At 51.1% G+C, this 19,177-nt stretch overlaps 8 protein-coding genes across 8 annotated transcripts; 3 read left to right on the plus strand and 5 right to left on the minus strand.

Moving 5' to 3' along the window:
* Positions 1-1,593: 1,593 nt before the first annotated feature.
* Positions 1,594-2,586, minus strand: BP01DRAFT_378638 (60S ribosomal uL11 domain-containing protein; the record flags this gene model as incomplete). Its single annotated transcript, XM_025577077.1, has 5 exons — positions 1,594-1,607; positions 1,664-1,988; positions 2,062-2,182; positions 2,244-2,277; positions 2,340-2,586. The coding sequence occupies 5 exons, from the start codon at positions 2,584-2,586 to the stop codon at positions 1,594-1,596; spliced, it is 741 nt and encodes a 246-aa protein (XP_025436014.1).
* Positions 2,584-5,570, minus strand: sec23 (GTPase-activating protein SEC23). Its single transcript, XM_025573973.1, has 7 exons — positions 5,301-5,570; positions 5,112-5,242; positions 4,762-5,056; positions 4,239-4,709; positions 3,086-4,183; positions 2,832-3,025; positions 2,584-2,775 (listed from the first exon to the last, which is right to left on the minus strand). Exons 1-7 carry the CDS (start codon positions 5,391-5,393, stop codon positions 2,751-2,753), a joined length of 2,307 nt encoding a protein of 768 aa, XP_025436015.1. The 5' UTR covers positions 5,394-5,570; the 3' UTR covers positions 2,584-2,750.
* Positions 5,571-5,970: 400 nt separating this feature from the next.
* On the minus strand, positions 5,971-7,797 carry BP01DRAFT_352572 (DNA primase subunit PRI2). Its single transcript, XM_025573974.1, has 3 exons — positions 7,554-7,797; positions 6,951-7,501; positions 5,971-6,895 (listed from the first exon to the last, which is right to left on the minus strand). The coding sequence occupies exons 1-3, from the start codon at positions 7,741-7,743 to the stop codon at positions 6,134-6,136; spliced, it is 1,503 nt and encodes a 500-aa protein (XP_025436016.1). The 5' UTR covers positions 7,744-7,797; the 3' UTR covers positions 5,971-6,133.
* A 1,042-nt stretch (positions 7,798-8,839) lies between these two features.
* On the plus strand, positions 8,840-10,458 carry BP01DRAFT_420118 (adenylate kinase ADK2). Its single transcript, XM_025579443.1, has 2 exons — positions 8,840-9,374; positions 9,462-10,458. Exons 1-2 carry the CDS (start codon positions 9,203-9,205, stop codon positions 10,028-10,030), a joined length of 741 nt encoding a protein of 246 aa, XP_025436017.1. The 5' UTR covers positions 8,840-9,202; the 3' UTR covers positions 10,031-10,458.
* On the minus strand, positions 10,369-11,611 carry BP01DRAFT_331751 (thermonuclease family protein). The gene is made up of 2 exons (XM_025573058.1): positions 11,067-11,611; positions 10,369-10,953 (listed from the first exon to the last, which is right to left on the minus strand). Exons 1-2 carry the CDS (start codon positions 11,457-11,459, stop codon positions 10,492-10,494), a joined length of 855 nt encoding a protein of 284 aa, XP_025436018.1. The 5' UTR covers positions 11,460-11,611; the 3' UTR covers positions 10,369-10,491.
* A 111-nt stretch (positions 11,612-11,722) lies between these two features.
* On the minus strand, positions 11,723-13,633 carry BP01DRAFT_388161 (putative peroxisomal carrier protein). The gene is made up of 4 exons (XM_025577798.1): positions 13,136-13,633; positions 12,500-13,050; positions 12,203-12,440; positions 11,723-12,152 (listed from the first exon to the last, which is right to left on the minus strand). The coding sequence occupies exons 1-4, from the start codon at positions 13,234-13,236 to the stop codon at positions 12,029-12,031; spliced, it is 1,014 nt and encodes a 337-aa protein (XP_025436019.1). The 5' UTR covers positions 13,237-13,633; the 3' UTR covers positions 11,723-12,028.
* Positions 13,634-14,277: 644 nt separating this feature from the next.
* Positions 14,278-17,269, plus strand: BP01DRAFT_310325 (calpain-like protease PalBory). The gene is made up of 4 exons (XM_025572413.1): positions 14,278-14,543; positions 14,619-14,995; positions 15,051-15,279; positions 15,335-17,269. Exons 1-4 carry the CDS (start codon positions 14,493-14,495, stop codon positions 17,237-17,239), a joined length of 2,562 nt encoding a protein of 853 aa, XP_025436020.1. The 5' UTR covers positions 14,278-14,492; the 3' UTR covers positions 17,240-17,269.
* A 337-nt stretch (positions 17,270-17,606) lies between these two features.
* BP01DRAFT_370622 (uncharacterized protein) lies at positions 17,607-19,049 on the plus strand (the record flags this gene model as incomplete). The annotated part of the gene is made up of 4 exons (XM_025576619.1): positions 17,607-17,709; positions 17,789-17,889; positions 17,964-18,091; positions 18,149-19,049. The coding sequence occupies 4 exons, from the start codon at positions 17,607-17,609 to the stop codon at positions 19,047-19,049; spliced, it is 1,233 nt and encodes a 410-aa protein (XP_025436021.1).
* Positions 19,050-19,177: the final 128 nt, after the last annotated feature.

A 19,177-nucleotide genomic window follows, 5' to 3' on the forward strand; every position in this document is an offset into this window, starting at 1 on the left:
AATCGATTTGAGTAAACTGACGAGTAAGTGTCGTTCAGAGAGGTCCTCCCATTCTACATAGACGGATGCAATCTACCACATACGAATTGAAATGCATTCTGCACCTGTCAGGTCCTCTTACTTTACTTTTCCTTTTTTTTTTTTTGAGCCCTTCCCGTTAGGGCTTTTTTTTTTTTTTTTTTTTTGGCTTCTTGCTTTTGACATTCGTAAACCATTTGCTCGTTTGATGCCTCATTTCGATCTGCACCAAGTGGTGGAGGATCGTCCCGCCCTCCACCCAGCCCCCAAAAAACCTGGTGCGAGCCGTGATGTGTAGTCATGAGGTTTCAGATGTGGGAATGGAAAAGCAAGACCGGTCAGGCATCTTTCATTTCATGGGCCACGTATATCAACTAACCAGGCATAAAACTGACTCAGCTTGTGCGTGCCTGCTCATTCAGCAATGGTGGAACGAGATTCAAAACGGTCGTGTTAAGATCAGGACTGGGCAGGCAAAAGGGCAGGCAAAAAGCCAGGCACGGGGGTTTGATATACGGAGTACTACTACACCACGGTGGAAACTGCTCCATTTACATAATCTTCGACCTCTAAACCCAACCACAACCCCCCCCTCCTCCTCTAACGTGCAATCATAAGTATAGTACTAGCATTCTTGTGGGCTGTCAGGCTGCTGCCATGCTTGCTGGGAAAGGCCGAGGAAGAGGAGCGGGGTGTGGGTGTGAACTTGATCAGGGCACCTGCATGCGGGCGCGTATCAGGGACCAAATGCCACCGCGGTTTGAGATCCCCCTTCCGTCCATCACTTTCCCTGCATGTGGAGATGATGGGATTTTTCGCTGTTGTCCGGCGTTTTGCGGGAGACGCCCCGTCTTTGGCTGTTTGCCTTGGCCTCTGCTCATGGGTAGGATTGAGGCTTGTAGCTGCCTTCTCAATGATAGCACGGATGTGCCCGCATGCCGGGCAGCATTCCATGCTGGACGACAATCGGTATGGGGCGGTATCTTATTGCGAATACGAGTATGGAGAATGACTTTTGAAAGTGCTTGAGCTAGACAATTTGACACTTGATATTTGTGACTGATTCTCAATAAAGAGGTTTACGATTTACGAGATGTTGACCGTAAAGATGGACCACTGCATCCACTGTCAGAAGCCGAAGGCTCCCTCCAAAGATGCCGCGGTGAGTAACGGGTCATAATTTGATCTCCTCTGCGTAAAATAAGCCTATACCACGCTTGGTAAATGGTCAAATCCAGGCCCGAAGGCGGGAAGAGACGGTAAGGGCCAGAGTGTTGCAGAGGATCCGATGGCGGATTGAGAAGTTGTTGTCTTGACAGGATCTGGCTCGCACATGGAGGGCAGCAAGTAGACCGTGAAAAGCGAACAGGTGGGGGCGCGGGGGAAGGGAGACGGGGATTCGGACCAGACGTCAGAGTAAAACACTTATCATTTGTTGTCGAATGATGAAACAAAAAAGGGGGAATCCTAGTCATGACTCGTAAAGCAATTTTTGGTTTGTTCGTGAGAACAATGATCATATTAGGTATCTAGCATGCCGATACATCATTGCGACCGCCATGTAACATTGATCATTTACTCGGAGGGGACTAGAAGCTTATTAGCACGTTGTGTGGCACTGATCGCAGCTTGAATGACAACATACCGTCAATCTCGCCAGCCTTGATGTCGTCGGAGACATCCTTGGGGCTGCGGCCATCGACCTGGCAACCGACGGAGAAGGCGGTACCGAGGATCTCGAGGACGGTACCCTTGAGCTCCTTAGCCAGAGAGCGGTGGCGCATCTGGCGGGCAATCTCAACAATCTCATCGAGAGGGATGGACTTGTTGTGCTTGATGTTCTTCTCCTTCTTGCGGTCACGCGGGGGCTCCTTGAGGGCCTTGATGACCAGGGAAGAGGCGGAGGGCACAACGGAGACCGCGGCCTGACGGTTCTGGATGGTGAGTCTGACGGTGACACGGAGACCCTTCTAAAAACCCCAGAGAATCGATATTAGCGATTATCCTTAATGCCGCAAGCATCACATGGGCGGTGCGCCTTACCCAGTCGCCAGTGTTCTTGGCGATGTCTTCACCAATCTTCTTGGGAGACAGACCGAGGGGACCGATCTTGGGAGCCAGAGCAGACTGGGCTCCGACCTCACCACCAGTCACTCTCAGGTGACTGTATATGAATTAGCATGGAGATTTTTTCGCGCCAGACAAGGTTTTGCGATGAGACTTACATGATCTTCACCTCATTGGGGTCGAACTTGGGAGCTGCCCAATGGGTGTAATGTCAGTTCAGTCCGCCATATTGACACCAAGGAGATGATACTTACGCATGGCGAGTGCGAAAGGTGGTCGATCGTCCTTGGGAGTTGTCGGGGTGGATGGTACAAAGAAAGAAGGGTAACCGTTATCTGAAATGTGAAGGATATTTAGCTGCCGCCCGCACCTCCAATAAGCGAGCCTCCCAAAGCGGCTTGGCGCGGTAGGGCTCAGCCCGGTATAACCACGTGACCCTCTAGAAGGCTGCATTTCATGGTACAGCAAGTAGATGAACGATGCATAGCTCGTAAGACGCATAATTTTCATTACCAGATTCTGCTTGTGTTCAATGCATCTAATTTAGGCAGCTGCTATATTCCAGGGTAACAGACAAAAATAGGAAAAACCGCTAAAGATACAAACGACCCGACGACCAATGTGAACCGCCCATTGCTCTTGTTAATGGCCATGTCTCGTTAGACCTAGCTGGTTCCGGAAACAGCAAGCCTGGTGCATCGGATTAGCAACACTCATTGAGGATATAGCATATGCTGCAAACTTACTTCATCAGATGGTCCATGAAAGTCTGCAGCGAGACATCGTCGGTGAAGATCGTTTGCGACGTGACACCTCCGCCGTATCCTCCTGTCGCGTGCGTCGTAGAGGGGTTCAGCTTGGACAGCAGGAACCGGGCCTGGGAGCCACCGGCGTCACACACGATGAAACGAGGCAAGGGGAAACGGTCTGAGATCAGTTCCTGTGATTGCAATTAGTCAGCAGAGAAGCAAAGAATGAGTAAAGATGAATGTATACGAACCCTTGCATCTTCCTTTGGCTGTTCAAGAAGAGCCTTCAAGTTTTCATAACCCTCCTGATCTTGATAACCGGCCTTTCTCCATTCCGCAATGGTCTCTCCGTGGAAGATTAGGATGTGGAAGAAGGTATCCAGTAGCAGGATATGGGAAGGTTGAATGGAAGCAGAGTCCAGGAGCACCGGCTGGCTTCCTTCGTGCTCGAGAGAGTACGAATCGAGCGTGGGCTGAATCATGACAAGAGAATCGCCGACATCTTCGTGATTGAGGACATGTCTGTAGAAGGCAGTCTCATCAGGGGAGTTGTTGAATACTTGCAAAAATTGGCTGCGGCGCAAGTGGAACATGAATTGAGGATAGAGAGTGAAGTTCTTCTCCAACCGGAATGAGGTCGGGTCATCCTTCCGGTAGTCGGCAAAGCGAGAGCAAAGACGGATAAGCATACGATCAACCCATCTGAGCACATCCGGGCCGTCATCAACCTCGGCCTTGAATACCGCAATTCGAGCCATCAGCACGGCAGCGGCCTCCTGATCGAAAGATTGGGCAAGTGTGGGATCACCCGCTGGACCACTCAAATTCCGGGCGACGGTCGTCACTCGAAGGTGATAGTGCCCAGACGAATGCTGATAGTATGTGAGGAATTGCATCATCCCCCTTTGAGGGCCTTGCTGGACCGCTGCCGGGCCACCTTGGTTCGCAATCTCGAAGTAGATGCCGTAACTCGAGGAGGGATCGATTCCACACATTTTCCAGGCGCAAGTGTTGCCGATACCGCACTCCGTCTCACCAACCGAGCTCGACTTCTTGTTCAAGGACACGGCGTGTCCGATAAGTCCGGTGACCTTCAATTCCTTGGTGGTGAGTACTTCCAAGGATGCGTTGAAGCCCATGAGCAAGTTATCATTGACGTCCTTGTCAAAGATTCTGACAAACGATTGCTTGAACTGTGAGGATGTGAAGCTGTCCGTGAGAAGCATGTGGCCACCGGTGTAGTTGGCAAGGTTCTTCATCTCCAACATACCAACCTGGTCAAGGCATCCGGCAAAGAGGTCAACAATGTGTCCATTGTTAGCGGCACGCTTGGCCATACTGTCGTAGAACTAGGCGCGTGCATTAGTATACTGACAGCACCCATAGCACCCTAATGAAGCTTACCTTGACAGCCTTCTTGTAATACTTGATATTGTCTCTGTCAATGTCGTGGTGAGAGCGGATGGGCTCCTTCAGCTCAGGACCGACAACATGACCCGGACCCTCAGTGGCTGGTCCACTAGTGAAGATCATGATGCGACCACCGGCATTCTGGAAGGAAGTTTCGAGCAAGCCAACAGCAACGCTAAGAGCCACACCAGTACATCTGAGGGGACGCTTGTCGTTCGCAACCGGCCACGGATCGCGCTGCAGCTGCTCAAGCACATTCGTGATCTGAAATTCAGCCTGCTGAACCGGAAGAAGGAATCGTGCCGCAGGCCCAAGTGGAGGGCGGGCAGGCTGCTGAGGCATGTTCGGGCGCACGCCAGCCGCTAGACCGAGCATTTCCTGGACCTGTTTCGCAGCATACTCCTTGCTGCCGCGGAATACATAGGACTTGGCACACTCGGTGTAGCCCAGCTCATGTACTTGAGCCTATGTCTCAAATTAGTATTTGACCCACATAGAAGCCAGAATATGTCCCTACCATTGTACCGAATGTGATCAGACCAACCAAGGCATTGGCTGGCAATAGCGACAGACTCATGATCAGTGAGTCCTTCACAGCCTTCAGGCTGTCTTCATCCTGACAGGTATCGACGACATAGACGAAGATGGGAGGAGTGGGAGCGGGGCGTGCCAGTTGATACTCGATTGTCGTGCTCATAGGATGAAGCTCCGGGGGTATTGTGCTCTCGGTGATGTCCTTGTAGTGAGGGGGCAGGGGGTTGCGCATGAGACAGAAAGGGCAGATCCAGATGCGGGCGCGGACGTCAACATTGCTAGACGATGTCAGTTGGGGCTTTAATCTGAGCGAGGAAAATCCGCTGCGCATACGCATAAGGATTCAGAACAGCCCGACAGGGCGCTTTGCAGGTCACCGGTTCGTATTGCAGCAAAGGAGAGTCCGGCTTCTCCTTAAGTGGTGTGTAGACGGCACCGATAGGGACAACAAGTCGGGATGCTTCCTATTGAGGGGTAGCTTAGCGGTCGATCTGTGGAAGTTGTCGTTGGCAGGAAACATACCATACGAGAGCTCGGGAACGTGTTCCAGCTCAGTCTGATGCCGTCGCGATCCTCGACATCGCTCCATTGGTCCTTCAACGCTTCGTAGTCCATGTTGGCGGCGTGGTAAACGGGGCTCCGTTAATGGGAAAGTGAAGGAAGGTCTCCTTGAACAACAACTGTTCCAAAACCAGATAACTTAAACACCACAGACTAAATCAAAGAGAGAATACTCTTGTAGCAAACACCCGGTCTCGAAACGCGCAACGCCGACAGCTGCTGTCCTGAGATACTATGCGGGGGATCAGGAGACTGTTGTGTGAAGCGGCGGTGCTGGCATAAGGCCAGGTTGCAGCACTGTTGGTCCCTGGGGCCCGCCCTACCCCAACGCTAGTGCCCTTTATATAGCGGCTCCCTTCCCTCCACTTTCCAATTTTTTTCTTTTCTTCTCATGAATTTCTTTCTTTTTTCACGCCGACATCATCTTTCTCAGCTTCTAGCCACCTCAATGGTGAAGTTGTTTACGCGTCGAGCGAAGAGTAAATCTGACCCGTTGCTGGGCACCTGGCTTTGAAAGGACGTTTTGTTCCTTTTGGATAATTTGGGAATCAGCTGTGGTCAAATCCCTTAACCATCTACGTAAATTGTATGTGCTCCAGTACTGGACTGTAATACCTCATTGGTATTCCTTAGTGCAATCAATGTCTACCTGGAAGAATTGTGCTGAAGAGAAAAATTGTGCGCCGTATCCCAACGCAACAATCCTGAGCCTAACGCCTGTGGGACTAAAATTTCTGCAAGAGAAAGCCAAAAAGGCGAAAACACACATATCGTCATGGACTCCATGAAAGCTATCAAGAATTCTTGGACGCCCTGGCCGTTTGCTTCAACAAGAAACTGCGCTTGAAGTAAGTGTTAGGGTGGACGATGGTGTCCAGATCCGTTTGGTTCCAAGAGCCGTCTTCTTTGACTCTTTTGATTTCTGTCTTGTGAGTTGATTCGAATACTCGGTTGCACGCAATGTGGTACCGCATCTTTTCAACGTCTTCTCGCACTCCTCGGAGGACTTCCTTGTCATGGACGCCTGTGGATTGAAGCAACCCGATAAGATTGTCAATCGAGTAATGGCGGTAAGGGCATCCATGAGTCTGTCCAACCCCAGGGTTCGAATCGCCTAGGATTTTCTGGCACGAATATGGAGGATATCCTCGACCCCGGCGATTGACATCGCCTCCTACATCACCATACGCGTGACGGATGTTGTACTTGTACCGTGAGTTGAACTCGTCATCTGTGAAGCCCTTGAACGACTGACGCCAGAACACGATGCATTCTTCGAGTGACAATCCGATACCCTTCAGGAAGAGGGTGTATTGGAGACGGCCGTAATGCTTGAGATGGTTGTTCTTCCGTAGGTTCATGTGGAGACTCCGCATACAAAGTGGGAAGTGTTGCGATAGCTGGTCGATGTTGCCAGCAGTAATCGCTGCGCCGTCAACGAATCCTTCGCCTTCCGAATAAACCGACTCGGCGCTTCCAAAGTTCTTTGACAAATGGTTCAAGATTGGAGTTAGACGATCATCCTCATCCAGACGTGGTAGTGCTCGACTTGTGAGCTGGAAAGCGGTTAGTGGTAAGACAAAAAGCCGACAGGGAGTGTCAATTCTGTACCTCAAGCGCACGTTCCAATCGAGCAGTAAATTCCGCAATAATCATGCTCAATTGCTCTCTTCCAGGAACATACGCCTTTCCTTTGTACAAGTAAACAGCCCTTCTCTCGACGAGCTCGGGTACTCGCTCCCAGTCCACTTTGTACCATGCCTCTTCATCCACGCGACGTAAACCAGGGGTAGCGTTCACCAGATTCTCTGCCAATCTTTGCCTTTCCTCATTCTCCACGGGCTCCCAGTCGAGATTGAGACTTTCAATGAAAGCGCGCTTCTCTCTGGTATCGTCACGCTGGAAGCGGAATCTGAAGAGCATTGTCTCTGCTCTCACAAAACGCCGGCGAAGGTCTTCGGTGGCGGAGAACGCCAATCGAAGAATGAAGTGTGAATAGTGATCTTTTTGGCGCTCGTTTTTCAGTCGCTGGTCGGCAGCACCGTGAGAGGAAGATGTATTAGATGATAATGGGAGGTATTTCTGAAGGAGGGGTGTAAGATGCGCCTCGGTTTCCGCCGCGGACTTGTTTCGATAAGAGCAGGCCTCAATCTCAGCCAGAACTGCCTTGGACATGAGTACAGAATATAATGCTACAATGTCGTTATAGCATACCTCTTAATCTGTCAATAGCCCATTGCTCAAACTGCTCGAGTGTGATCTCTTCGGTGGGCGGGACGTCGTAGAAATTGAGACGATGCGGATAGTCCTGCTGCTTGAATGTGGGTGCAGCGAATTGCTTCTTTTTGTGGTCGAGATTGGCCCTTCTCTTGGGGTCAATTCTGAGAAAGTCGCCTCTAATCATTGTGTAATTCAAAAAGAAGTCTATCACTTTCAGAGCGCTGGAACTTCTTCTGCGACCGCAAGACAAAATTGATGTTGTATAATCTGGCCGCCGCTGGGCCCTCGCGAAGGACGCGCCGAACGCGCCGACCACGCGACACGGTCACGTGAAGATAAATGGACCCTCTCTCTGTCCCGCGGAGGCAGACCCCTCCGACACCTCTTCAAGCTGAGAGAATCAATGATCACATGCATGCACGGGAAGACACAGATGGTGAGAGTTGGCTCGAGAAGATGTGACACACTTTTTGCTCGGACTCGATACACATGATACTGAGCGATTGCCTTCCTGGACACTGCAGATAGGATGACGGCCACTGATTATCGGCCACTACTTCTTATATCACAGAAACGTCCACGCGCATTCTCCACTGATCGCCGGCTGTTGAATCAATGGGATGTTACAGTATCCTGAACTTCGCTATGTTGTTTGACAACTAGCCACGATCGCAATTACCACACATTACACGAGTACGGGCTTAGTGAGCGCCAAAAGAGAATCACCGATTTCTTTCGAGCGGTGGGATCCTTATGTGGTGACTTGCACTGCATAGAAAGGGATGATAAAGTTGAGATCGCCTATCAAATTAATTAGTGCGGTAAATGTGAGGACGCCAGTATAGATGGCCGCACTTTCCCCTAGAGTTTCTGGGAAGAAGTGACTGAATAGACCACTATTAGTACACGGACTCGAGAACAATTGATTCGAACGGCCGGGAGGTCAATTGTTCAGTATCGAAAGCTACCCTGCACGAGCCCATGGACTTGGGCTAGAACAGCAAAAGGCTTATAGTTTTGAATACGAGCAAAGGGACCGATAGTCACCTCTGCTAGCCATGAGAATAGTTCAGCTTTTGTAGAATAACATAATTGACTAGAGTGGAGTCGCACTTTGGTGCACAAGCTTAATGATGTGACATCTTGATAAGACTGACTTCCAGCTTATATAATAATGTTGAGCCCAAGAAGCTGAGGCAAGCAGAAAGCCCCGGATCGAGGCTCGCTCACCGACTTCCTAAAGAGGGAACCATCTACAAATCCCGAACCCCACGCTTTCGCAAGTCGACAACTAAATGCCATTGCATCAGCTGAGCACCAGCCATCCTTGATAAGGGTATAGGCGCAAATTCACAATACCTGCTGGTGCCGCGGCTTCTCCTTCCTTCTCTTCCAAGTCTTTCCCCTGCAGCTGCGATCCATGATGAATCAATAACCACCCACCATGGACATCATACAGCGTACCGCCTTCCCGTTATCTGTCTGTGTCTTGAACTAGTTAGACGGCTCAACAATTCCCATCTAAGTCGCGCCAGTCGGGAATTCCTCGCGCTGCGGGCGCAATAATAACCCTACCCTACCTAGATCCCTAGAGAAAGTTTTCCACTCCCTTTCTTACAAAAGGACAAATCCAACACACTACAATGACCCGCACTGTCAGGCAGCTGCGCAAAGCTGCGCGAATCATTCTGATAGGCGCACCTGGGGTGGGAAAAGGGACACAAACAGAGCGGCTGCTCACCAGATTCCCCGACCTAGCCTCCATAAGCTCCGGCGACCTTCTCCGGGAAAATGTGCGAAGGAAAACACCATTGGGTAAATGCTGGCTTTCTAATTGACTCGGAAATAAGAAGGGGCAAACCCCATTGCGACACTGGCTAATCTTTGTTTTCGATGGGGCAGGTCTCAAAGCCGAGGCCGCAATGCAATCCGGCAACCTTGTGCCGGACTCGATGATCCTCGAGCTTATATCGTCGGAGCTCAAGTCCAAAGGCTGGCTACAGCCGTCCACAGCAGCAACAACGAGAACAACAACCACCCGAAATCCTTCGCTGTCGGTCTCTTCAAACGCCTCCTTTATCCTCGACGGGTTTCCTCGTACCGCGAAGCAGGCCTCTAGCTTGGACGACCTCGTGCCGGTGAACTTCGTCGTCCACCTGGTGACACCTCCCTCTGTCATACTCTCTCGCATAGCGTCGCGATGGGTCCACGAACCATCTGGCAGAGTCTACAACACAGATTTCAACGCGCCTAAGGTTTCTGGCAAGGATGATATCACCGGCGAGCCTTTGACTCAAAGGCAGGATGACTCGCTTGATACGTGGACGCAGCGATTGCATAAGTTCGAGGAGACGAGCAAGGCCCTGCTAGACCACTATCAGCGCAAGGGCTGTCTGTGGCGCGTTGAGGGCGACTCGAGCGACGAGATTAGCCCCAAGCTCTTTGCAGAGATTGAGCGACACTTCTGCTAGACAGGGTGCTCTCCTCGGATGTCGATGTGGGACACCTTTTTGTGTCATACATATATTTTCTTTCTCCTTGTTGTTCGGGGGGGTTTTTTTTTCGGCTTTGCATTCACTGCGGTCCTTGATGGATTACAGGCATGAGCAGGCCTTTCTGTTTTATCTTCTATCCTCTGCGGTTATGTAATGTCTTATAGAAGACAATTGGCATTTCTTGTGTGGCCTAGATGACTTATGTTTCAGGTCTTACGAAGATTATGAAGTGCCGCCAGTATCAGGATAACTTGGAAGGTCCGCCTATTCTTCTTGAATGAACACGAGGTTCATAGATGAAACTCAATTGTGCGAAGCCGAGATAATCACCGGGATATCTTAGAGAGCTAGCCGTATCGTCATGAGCGTTTAGACAGTATATCTGCATCCGAAAAAATAAAAAGCGGGCGCACGCATGAAGAATCTCCCTTCTCATTCTATTTCTTCTTCACTTCCCCTTTCACATGCATCGGGTCCTCTAATCCCATGCGTGTCTTGTAGTCCCTGGGACTCTCCCACGCATCATTGCGTCGGAAGCCCTTCCACATCCCCAGTCCCCGGAGCTTGGCCCACCACTCCGCCTGCCGATACTTGCGTTCCCTCTCCGCGCCGCCAAACTCAGCTCCGGTCTTGGCCTCGTAAACGGTCGCGAGCCCCTTCTTCAGCATCTCGTACGAGACATCGCGCCGCCGAAAGGGGATGGGGAAATCCAGCGCCCGCCGCACTGTCACCGTCGCAACCACACGCTGGTACTGATCTTGGCGGTGAACGTACGCGCGCACGCGCCGGTTGGTCAAGTAGGCCGTGAGCCACTCATGGGCTTCCTTGCCGAAGGGCTGCGCAGGCCGACCGAAGTGCGCGAGTTCGGGGGCATCTATACCTGCCAGGCGTATGTGGATCTAAGACAAAATTCGAGACGTTAGCGAGAGACCGTAGAGCTAGGGATCTCCCCACCCCAAACAGAAACCACCTCGCCCCGCGATCCCTGGCTCGCTCGAACAGAATTACTTACCGTCTTATCCCTCAACTCCTTCTTCGATGTCGGGATCTTCTTCCAAGGCAACCATCCCCATCCTGCCAGCCGGCCGCCGGGAGTATGGTACATGCGGAAATTGTCCCCGTCCCCGACACTCGTCACCCTCCCCAGGAGACTCCTGCGACGCAGATACGAGGGCGAGATGCTGACCGCATCCGGGAACCAGCGGAAGTAGCGCCCATGCAGGCTCACGGCGCCGAGGATGCCGGTGGTGAGGATGCTTGTTGCGATGAGAGTCCGAGGCTCGGTGAACGCGTTCCAGTCGATTAGGTTGGTGTAGTTGTGTCGCGGGTCATTGTTGGCGGCAGTGCGGGCTTCTTGTTCCGGCTCGGTGGGAGGGGTCTTGGGAGCCCATGGCGGCCATCTCATCACGGCTCATACCCTTTTCCCCGCTTGGTGTAAGGCTTCTAGGGTCGGAAGGGAATGATGTTGCTTTTCCCTGTGGTCGAGGGCGAGATGGGGTCAAAATGCCGAGAACCGTGACGAGAGTTTAGGTGTTGTCGGGTTGGGCTGGCTTAGCGGTGAGAGGGAGGTTGTGTTTTGTTGTTTCGGTTGTTGCCGAGGTGTAAGGTGCGGTCAACACATTTATCGTATCTAGTGATACAAAGGGCTCACGAACTTAGGTAGAAATTACAGGACTAATCTGGCTTTAGTTGACTCTGATAGCTAGCATACAGTAATTGGTTAGTTGTATATCGTGCTGGTTCTATAAAGGTCCAGTAGAAGCATCATGATTCATGCTGTGCAATGCCATCCGGGATCTTATCTGCAGTCATAGCCGGCGTGCTCGTTATCAATCTCACAAAGCACTGGGAAGAGAGGTTCTCAGTCGTAGACTCGATAATCAGTAGAAGGCAGACGCAAGGGACTGTCTACCCGCAGGAACATAAACTGAGGGGCAAAGATGTGTATATAGAGGACGAGAAGAGGAAAGGACACTATTTCAGGGTAACCGGCAGACTGGTCTTAGCTGTGGATGCCGCGGAGTCCACCACCTTTTTGAGCTTCTGCGCTCGGAGTTTGCGCAAATAGGCGAAGAGAAGAACGAATACGAGTTCGACACTAAGATTGATTAGCTGATTCTGGGAAGCATACAAGGACGCCGGACATACCGTTCTTTCGTCATCATCAGCAGACCTTGCACGAGGAGTCCCTTCGTAATCTGAGGTCCAATACCCTTGAAGAGAGACAGCGCTCCCTCATTCTTGATGATGTAGCGCATGACTTCACTGAAGGTCTTAAAAGGCTTGCCTTCCCGGCCGGGAGGTGGGCGCGACTGAAGGCCGACCTTGGCCACGATCAACGGCTGCGTCGCAATTGTGGCCAAAGACTTAGAAAGAGCACCAAGAACTGAGCAATAAGCATTAGCTTGATGTATGGTGGAGTTACCGTAGACGATTATCACTCACGGAACGCCTCCCAAGGCTTCAGGTTGGTTTTTCCCGGGAAAAGTACATCCTTCAAGCGCTGATACGCTCCGTAGGTGATCGCAGGATTAACGACGAGTATCAGACTGGCCTTGAGTCCACGCCATAGTCCAGACCAGCCATCCTCGCTGTTGACAATCTCCCTGCCCGTCTCAACCAAACCTTTACGCTCACTTTTATCCTGCGTTTGCTGTCTCGTAGTGATGACCGATACAGGGATGGTGAAGACTTGGGCAACCGCGCCGGCAACGGCACCGAGAGAGAGCTCAATAGCAGTACCAGGGGGCTTAGGTACTTTGTTGGATGCCATATAGAGCGATCGTACAATGGTGTACCAGTAAAAATAAGCGAAGTTGGTGGATGCGACACCGATTAAAGCACCCGCAATTCCGGAGTATAAGCCTTCAATGCCCTCTTTCTCCATGATCTTGTTGATGGCATCGAGGGTCGAATTGTAGTGTACTGCCTCGTTGGGTCCTTCATGCTTCGCCTCATCCGCTTGTTTCACTTGTACTTGGAGTTTAGTTTTCACCCTGGAAGTCGAGTAACAGCGAGTAAGTTTCCAATTTCACAGCATCACGTAGTATGACAGACAAGCACGGAGGATCAATTGCTCACAGATCGAGTGGGTAGACCAGGGCGTTTGCGAGCACGGCACCAGTTGCACCTGCAACAGCACTGCCCCATGGTGAGAGCGCGGGTTTCGATTGACCGGCCATTTGGTGTGCCTATGGTTGTGAGAGGGAAGATTTGATTTGTGGTCAGCGCACTAGCAATAGCTGCTGTACAGACAACCCCAAGCGAGACCGATATCGCCTGAGTTTAGGTAACAGTCGAATGCTAAATTCCCTCACCTGGAGGTCTAGCGGTGCGGAAGAACTGAGCCTTGAGGTTGTGAGCGGGGACACGGGAGAGTCGAATGAGCGCACCCAAACCACGAATACTTCTAGGCGTGAAAAAGTAACAGTCAAAGGCAATGAAGTTCAGATATCACTCCTGACTGAGTCAAAGCAAGAATAGCAAGCGAACCCCCCTGAAGCGCATGGAGAAAAAGAGAAAAGGCGGCATGACAAGAAAACTGGAAATCCAGAGAGGGATCTGCTGCAAAGAAACAGCCGGGGGGATTTCCATCGCACCTCGGCGTGGTCGATCGTCGGAGCGCGCATGACGAAACGAGCCGAGGTCCGTACCTCTTATCGGTCCGGGGCGTTGGCTCTCTCTCCATTCCCGTCCCTCTTATCCGATCCTATCCGGAGTCAACTTGATGCAGGTGACCGACCTAGGATGCCTGTATATCAGATGGAGGTGAATTGAACTTGAAATCGTGGTGGTGAAAGATAAGATCGTACTGAACCACCACACAGGGTCAAACAGGCAAGCATTCTGTACAACTTCAGCTTTATTATTACTACGCGCCTCCAATATGTCCCACTCAAGCCAGACATTATTACCTAACTAGGCGGCCTCTTACGGAAGTCCCATAGTTTCTGGTCGAAATGGAGCCGGTCAACAAAAGGGGAGGTGAAAATAAAGCTTGTCGCTAACTGCTGGGAAGGCATACCTCAAGCCCCTGTGTAGAGCGAACTCAAATTACACATAACCTACCAGTAGTCCTACAATGTAAGTAGTTTCTACGGAGTGGAAACAGCGCCTTATACAAATTAGGCGGTCTAGTATGGCAAAATAGCAGAGAGGGAAGGTAGGTGAGCTTCGTCGGAGATGGCAGGAAGCGGGTCCCGCATTAGTACTCTGTAGGCAGTGGTAACTTGACCTGACCCTCACCTTCCTAGAATTTCTCGTACCCATATTTTTGTCTTGATCAATCTAATTTATCGTGCATCTCGATCATTCGTCACGCCGATTGTGCTTCGGGATGCTCCCCGGCGCGTTTATTGCTCAGCTTGTCATCGCAGCTGGATGATAGTCACTGCGTGTTGTTGGACATTCTAGACTTTTGATTCTCTCATACTCCAGCATGTCTCGAGCGGCTGCTGCTTCATTGAGCTTGCAAATCAACCAGGCCTTGGTTCGAAATCCCTTCCGAACACCTCAGCTCATTCGCAACCACAAGAAAGAGTGACTTAAGCTAACCGTGTTACAGAAAGCCGAGGAGGATGTACTTATTGCTACATCGCAGAGCGAGGCGCTCGAGGCAGCTATCAACGCTGCGGAGCACTACATGAAAGCCTTAAGCTTGTCAAGTAGCTCGAAAGACAAGAAGACCATGGACACTAAGTGCAAGGATTGGCTTCTTCGGGCCGAAAGAATCAAGATAGCCAAAGACTGGCGAGCTGCGATTCTAGAGCATGGCACCGCCGATCCCGTGTCTCGATACCCCAGATCTGCCCGCAAACTCACAACCCGGGAGGAAATCATCCTTCTGGAGAGCGCAAAGTTGAACCATTCTATATTCCCACCATGGACAAGTGCTCCAGGATCTAACGAGTTCGAACGTCAAGTGGGGGAAGATCTCTTTGTGTATGTTGAGTGCCCATAACCTTTGATACACAAAGCTCGTCCTGACATTACCCAGTGATTCACCTGAACTTCATCTCTCTGAACAACAGAAAAATGTTTTTGCGGGCTGGAAACGGCCCAAGGAGCTTATTTTGCAAAACACCGCAGGAGAACCGGATTCCATCACAGCCCCGGTGATAGCTGTCAATGAGAAGACTGATCTCGTCCAAGATATGTTAACGGACTGCTCTGTTGTTGCGAGTCTGTGCGCTGTCACTTCGAGGTATGAGCGTGGATTAGACAAGGTAAGCCGAGTCACTGTGAGAGTACGGCATTTGCACAGTAAACTGATGGTTCTAGCTTCACTATCCAATAGTTTATCCCTGCGAGTTTCGCTATACGGATCCCAAGCTTTCACCTTCAGGGAAATACATATTCTGTTTCTATTTCAACGGGTGCTTTCGCAAGGTAGTCATCGACGATCGCCTGCCATCGTCCAAATTATCGCGGTCACTCCACGTGGTCGACCGGGGCAACCCTCACTATATCTGGCCTGCCCTAGTGGAGAAAGCGTATCTTAAGCTTCGCGGAGGTTATGATTTTCCTGGGAGTAATTCTGGAACGGACTTGTGGGTGCTGACAGGATGGATTCCAGAGCAAGTTTTTCTCCACCATGAAGACGTCACCGGCGAACAAATATGGAGGCGGCTCTTCAAAGCCTTCCAGATGGGCGATGTTCTTCTGACTATAGGTACTGGAAGACTGACAGAAAGGGAGCAGGAGGAGCTTGGCCTTGTAAGTGAGCATGACTATGCTATCCTGGATATGAAAGAGACCAAGAGTCGTCGCCAAATGCTTGTGAAGAACCCGTGGGCTGGCGACTACAACCATGCCAGCGATTCTGGACCCAGTTATAATTGTGAACATAAGCCCCACATATCGCCTGGCACCTTTTGGATGGACTGCGAGGATGTTCTTCAGAATTTTGAAAACTTGTATCTGAACTGGAATCCCTCCTTGTTTAAATGTCGACAAGACATCCATTTCACGTGGGACCTCATGAATGATAGAGGTTTGGCTGGTTGTTTTGCGAAAAATCCTCAGTTTTCCGTGTCCACCAATGCTAGCGGTACAGTCTGGCTACTGCTTGGGAAGCATTTTCGCACTATTGGGCATCACGAGGGATCGGGGCTATCAGTCGGCTGCGACGAGCCTGGGTTCATAAGCCTCTATGTGTTTGATGCAGGTGGACAACGTGTCTCATTAAGTGACGGGGCACTTCATCGCGGTCCCTATGTCGACTCTCCAAACACCCTTATGAGGCTGGTTATGCCTGCGTATACGACCTACACGGTGGTGGTCTCCGAGCAATCTCTGCCCTCAGAAAAGCAACATTTCACACTATCTGCACTATCCTCTGCCCCGGTGAGTATCGCACATGCGCAGAATAAGTACAAGTTCACCACCAAAGTCCACGGCTCCTGGACACCTTCTACTGCAGGAGGAAACGCGGAGTCGGCCCGCTATCCTTTCAATCCTCAATTCAGTCTCAAGATCAGCAGTATGACTGACGTCTCGCTCCTTCTTGAGCCATCTGAGCCCGAGCTAGCGACGCATGTTAAGCTGTTTTGGTCCAACGGTCAGCGTATTTCCCGAGTCCGAAGCCGCGATATTGCCACCGATAGTGGTGACTACCGTCGAGGCGGCTCGCTCGCGGAAAAAATGGGACTCAGCGAAGGCATCTATACTATTGTTTGTTCGACCTTCGCACCGGACCAATTAGGGCGCTTCAATCTCTGGGTTTCTTCTTCTGGTCCATGTGAGGTGAAACCGTTGGCGCCAGAAGCAGCGGGGCGGCGCGCAGTGATCTCGGATATTGGAGTCTTGTCCCCTGGAAAAGATCGGATGTTGGCGCCTTTGGAGACGCCGCGGCTTACGCGCCTGAAGATCATCGGGAGAAGCAGACAGTCGACGATTGGGAGCCGATCGGTTGGGCCTTCACCTATGTTAATGACGGTGGAACTTGGTCAAGGTCCATACAAAGAGATCCTGGCAACCTCTGAAGATGGGTGCCATAGTGATGCCATTTCGGGTGTGCGCATCGAGGATTTCAATTTACACCCAAACCTCGAGGATCGTGGTGGGGCCTGGATTGTCATCGAGCGGATTGGAGGTCCTGGAGGGCAGGTTGAAGACCACTTTGAAGTGGAGATACTGGGTGAAGAGAAGGTGTACGTTGGGGAATGGATAGTTGAGGATGCATGATGGCGTAGTAAATTTAGTGGCTCGATGGATGCCGGACCTGTCTGGCTTTGAAGCATAGCGCGAGGACTAATACTGTACCGCAAGGCCATGTCAAATGCGAAGACTCACTACTGGATATGCAAATGATCAGGAAGTGAAGCCTCTAAGAAAGTAGGCTGATGTAAAGATTGTGATACTGCTTTCACAAGGACGGGATCTCAGGCCCTCAAGTAACCGTGCCGCGGACGGAGGTTGCCCAGCGATTCCACGTTCGGCACCGTTCCCGCTCCGGAACGTCATCTCCGCTTGCATCGCGTTATCTTTCACCCCTCCAACGCACCACAACAATAACAGTAACCCTGTTCGACCTTCTTTACCGACCGACCAAATGGCCAGTAATATCCCAGCTAGTCTGAAATCTGCCGATATTGGGCGATTTGCCCTCAGAGCAGCTCAGCTCGAACGCACAAAGCCCGTCGTGGCCTACTGGTGTAAGTCCTCAGCTGTGCGCCTGGTCAATGCTGCCCGAATGTGATCAGAGTTCTAATCATGACCTCTTTACATTCCAAGGTAACTTTTGGATTGTCAATCAGATAATTGAGCGAGGATTACACACTTCTGATGGCGAGGTCAAGCTGTATACGACAGAACTAGTGGACAAGCTGGAGCAAGTACGTCGGGCGCAATTGTTGGCCTGCAACATCGAATGCAGTACTTGGTTGCTGACATTGCGCTCTCCTTAAAGTTCAAGAATGAGAACCCTGACAATGACGCCGTGACGGATGCTGTAGCAGCCAATGCCTACGTAGAGCAGTTTGCTCTGGAGGTTTTTGGGCGTGCTGAGGCGACGATGAAAGCCAACAGAGTGACAAGGTTCGTTTCGCCCTTTATAATGATTGCACATGATTTGGAAGCTGATTGTGGTCATAGACAAACAGCAGATACGTTTCAAGCAGCTGCCACGTTTCTTGAATTGTGCCAAATCTGGAATCCTCCGGAGGCTGAGATGGCCGCAAAGATCAAATTCGCCAAGTACCACGCTGTCAGAATTATCAAAGCGATCAAAGCTGGAGAGGATCCGAATGCGTCAAATCCTGTGGCTATTGAGGAAGAGGAAGATGAAGGGGCAGACCTTGAGCCTAAAGCAGACGACCCGGAGGTGCAGGCCATTGTTGGAACTTTGCCCACCCAGCCCAGGCAGCCGTCTGTAGAGGATGTTGTTGATGATGCGGAACAAGCATCGCAAGCACCACTTACCTTACCGGACACACCAAATACAACGAGAGACTATAGCTCGGGCCACCAAAGGACCATGTCGCCTTCCGGAGTAAAGGCGGAGGATGACACGGACCATGGACTGGAGCTTCCATCTGCACCGGAAACGTTTGCATCTTTGTCAGACCCCGTGCCTGATCTCCCGGATACTCCAGGGAAGAGTCATGCTCCTGCGCCTTCCGACTCATTCCATTCATTCCCGCCGCCATCTAACATGGGTCCTGCAACTCCATCCGTGCCCTCTCATGACGCAAGTTATTTCTACTCCAAGCCGTCTCCTAGCGCCGCAGTTCCTCCACCATTCGTGCAGTCCACGTCAGGAACAGTCCCTATCGTCGCACGCCCGGCGCACCAGAACTTCCCAAGTCCAACACCTCCAGCACCAGCACCTGCTGCTCCACTTTTGGGTTCGACGAATGCTCAGCCGGTTGATGATCAAGCTATCGCGCTTGCACAAAAGCATGCTCGCTGGGCGGTGTCAGCACTGACATTTGATGATATCAATACAGCAATTAAGGAACTCAGAAATTCATTGCGCTATCTGGGAGCAGAATGAAGCACGCATTCATATTTACCTAGCTTAGCGAATGTTGTTTGTCATGGAAGATACCTTTGCCCCGCGATCTTATGGTTGAATGAGTGTCAGGACTGCTTTCATGGTGTTGTTCTCGAGTCATGAATGAA

The sequence above is a fragment of the Aspergillus saccharolyticus genome (assembly GCF_003184585.1).
Source record: "Aspergillus saccharolyticus JOP 1030-1 unplaced genomic scaffold BP01scaffold_1, whole genome shotgun sequence".
NCBI lineage: Eukaryota > Fungi > Ascomycota > Eurotiomycetes > Eurotiales > Aspergillaceae > Aspergillus > Aspergillus saccharolyticus.

Coding starts and splice junctions, on each gene's coding strand:
- BP01DRAFT_331751 (XM_025573058.1), bottom strand. CDS start 11,459: ATGAGATGGCCGCCATGGGCTCCCAAGACCCCTCCCACCGAGCCGGAA. Junction 10,954..11,066: donor AGGAGTTGAGGGATAAGACG/GTAAGTAATTCT, acceptor ATTTTGTCTTAG/ATCCACATACGCCTGGCAGG.
- BP01DRAFT_388161 (XM_025577798.1), bottom strand. CDS start 13,236: ATGGCCGGTCAATCGAAACCCGCGCTCTCACCATGGGGCAGTGCTGTT. Junction 13,051..13,135: donor CTGGTCTACCCACTCGATCT/GTGAGCAATTGA, acceptor CTCGACTTCCAG/GGTGAAAACTAAACTCCAAG. Junction 12,153..12,202: donor CTGATGATGACGAAAGAACG/GTATGTCCGGCG, acceptor AATCAATCTTAG/TGTCGAACTCGTATTCGTTC.
- BP01DRAFT_420118 (XM_025579443.1), top strand. CDS start 9,203: ATGACCCGCACTGTCAGGCAGCTGCGCAAAGCTGCGCGAATCATTCTG. Junction 9,375..9,461: donor GCGAAGGAAAACACCATTGG/GTAAATGCTGGC, acceptor TCGATGGGGCAG/GTCTCAAAGCCGAGGCCGCA.
- BP01DRAFT_352572 (XM_025573974.1), bottom strand. CDS start 7,743: ATGATTAGAGGCGACTTTCTCAGAATTGACCCCAAGAGAAGGGCCAAT. Junction 7,502..7,553: donor GGCTATTGACAGATTAAGAG/GTATGCTATAAC, acceptor TGTCCAAGGCAG/TTCTGGCTGAGATTGAGGCC. Junction 6,896..6,950: donor GATTGGAACGTGCGCTTGAG/GTACAGAATTGA, acceptor ACCGCTTTCCAG/CTCACAAGTCGAGCACTACC.
- BP01DRAFT_310325 (XM_025572413.1), top strand. CDS start 14,493: ATGTCTCGAGCGGCTGCTGCTTCATTGAGCTTGCAAATCAACCAGGCC. Junction 14,996..15,050: donor GTGGGGGAAGATCTCTTTGT/GTATGTTGAGTG, acceptor GACATTACCCAG/TGATTCACCTGAACTTCATC. Junction 15,280..15,334: donor ATGAGCGTGGATTAGACAAG/GTAAGCCGAGTC, acceptor TGATGGTTCTAG/CTTCACTATCCAATAGTTTA.
- sec23 (XM_025573973.1), bottom strand. CDS start 5,393: ATGGACTACGAAGCGTTGAAGGACCAATGGAGCGATGTCGAGGATCGC. Junction 5,243..5,300: donor CGTTCCCGAGCTCTCGTATG/GTATGTTTCCTG, acceptor ACCCCTCAATAG/GAAGCATCCCGACTTGTTGT. Junction 2,776..2,831: donor TTCATGGACCATCTGATGAA/GTAAGTTTGCAG, acceptor CCGATGCACCAG/GCTTGCTGTTTCCGGAACCA.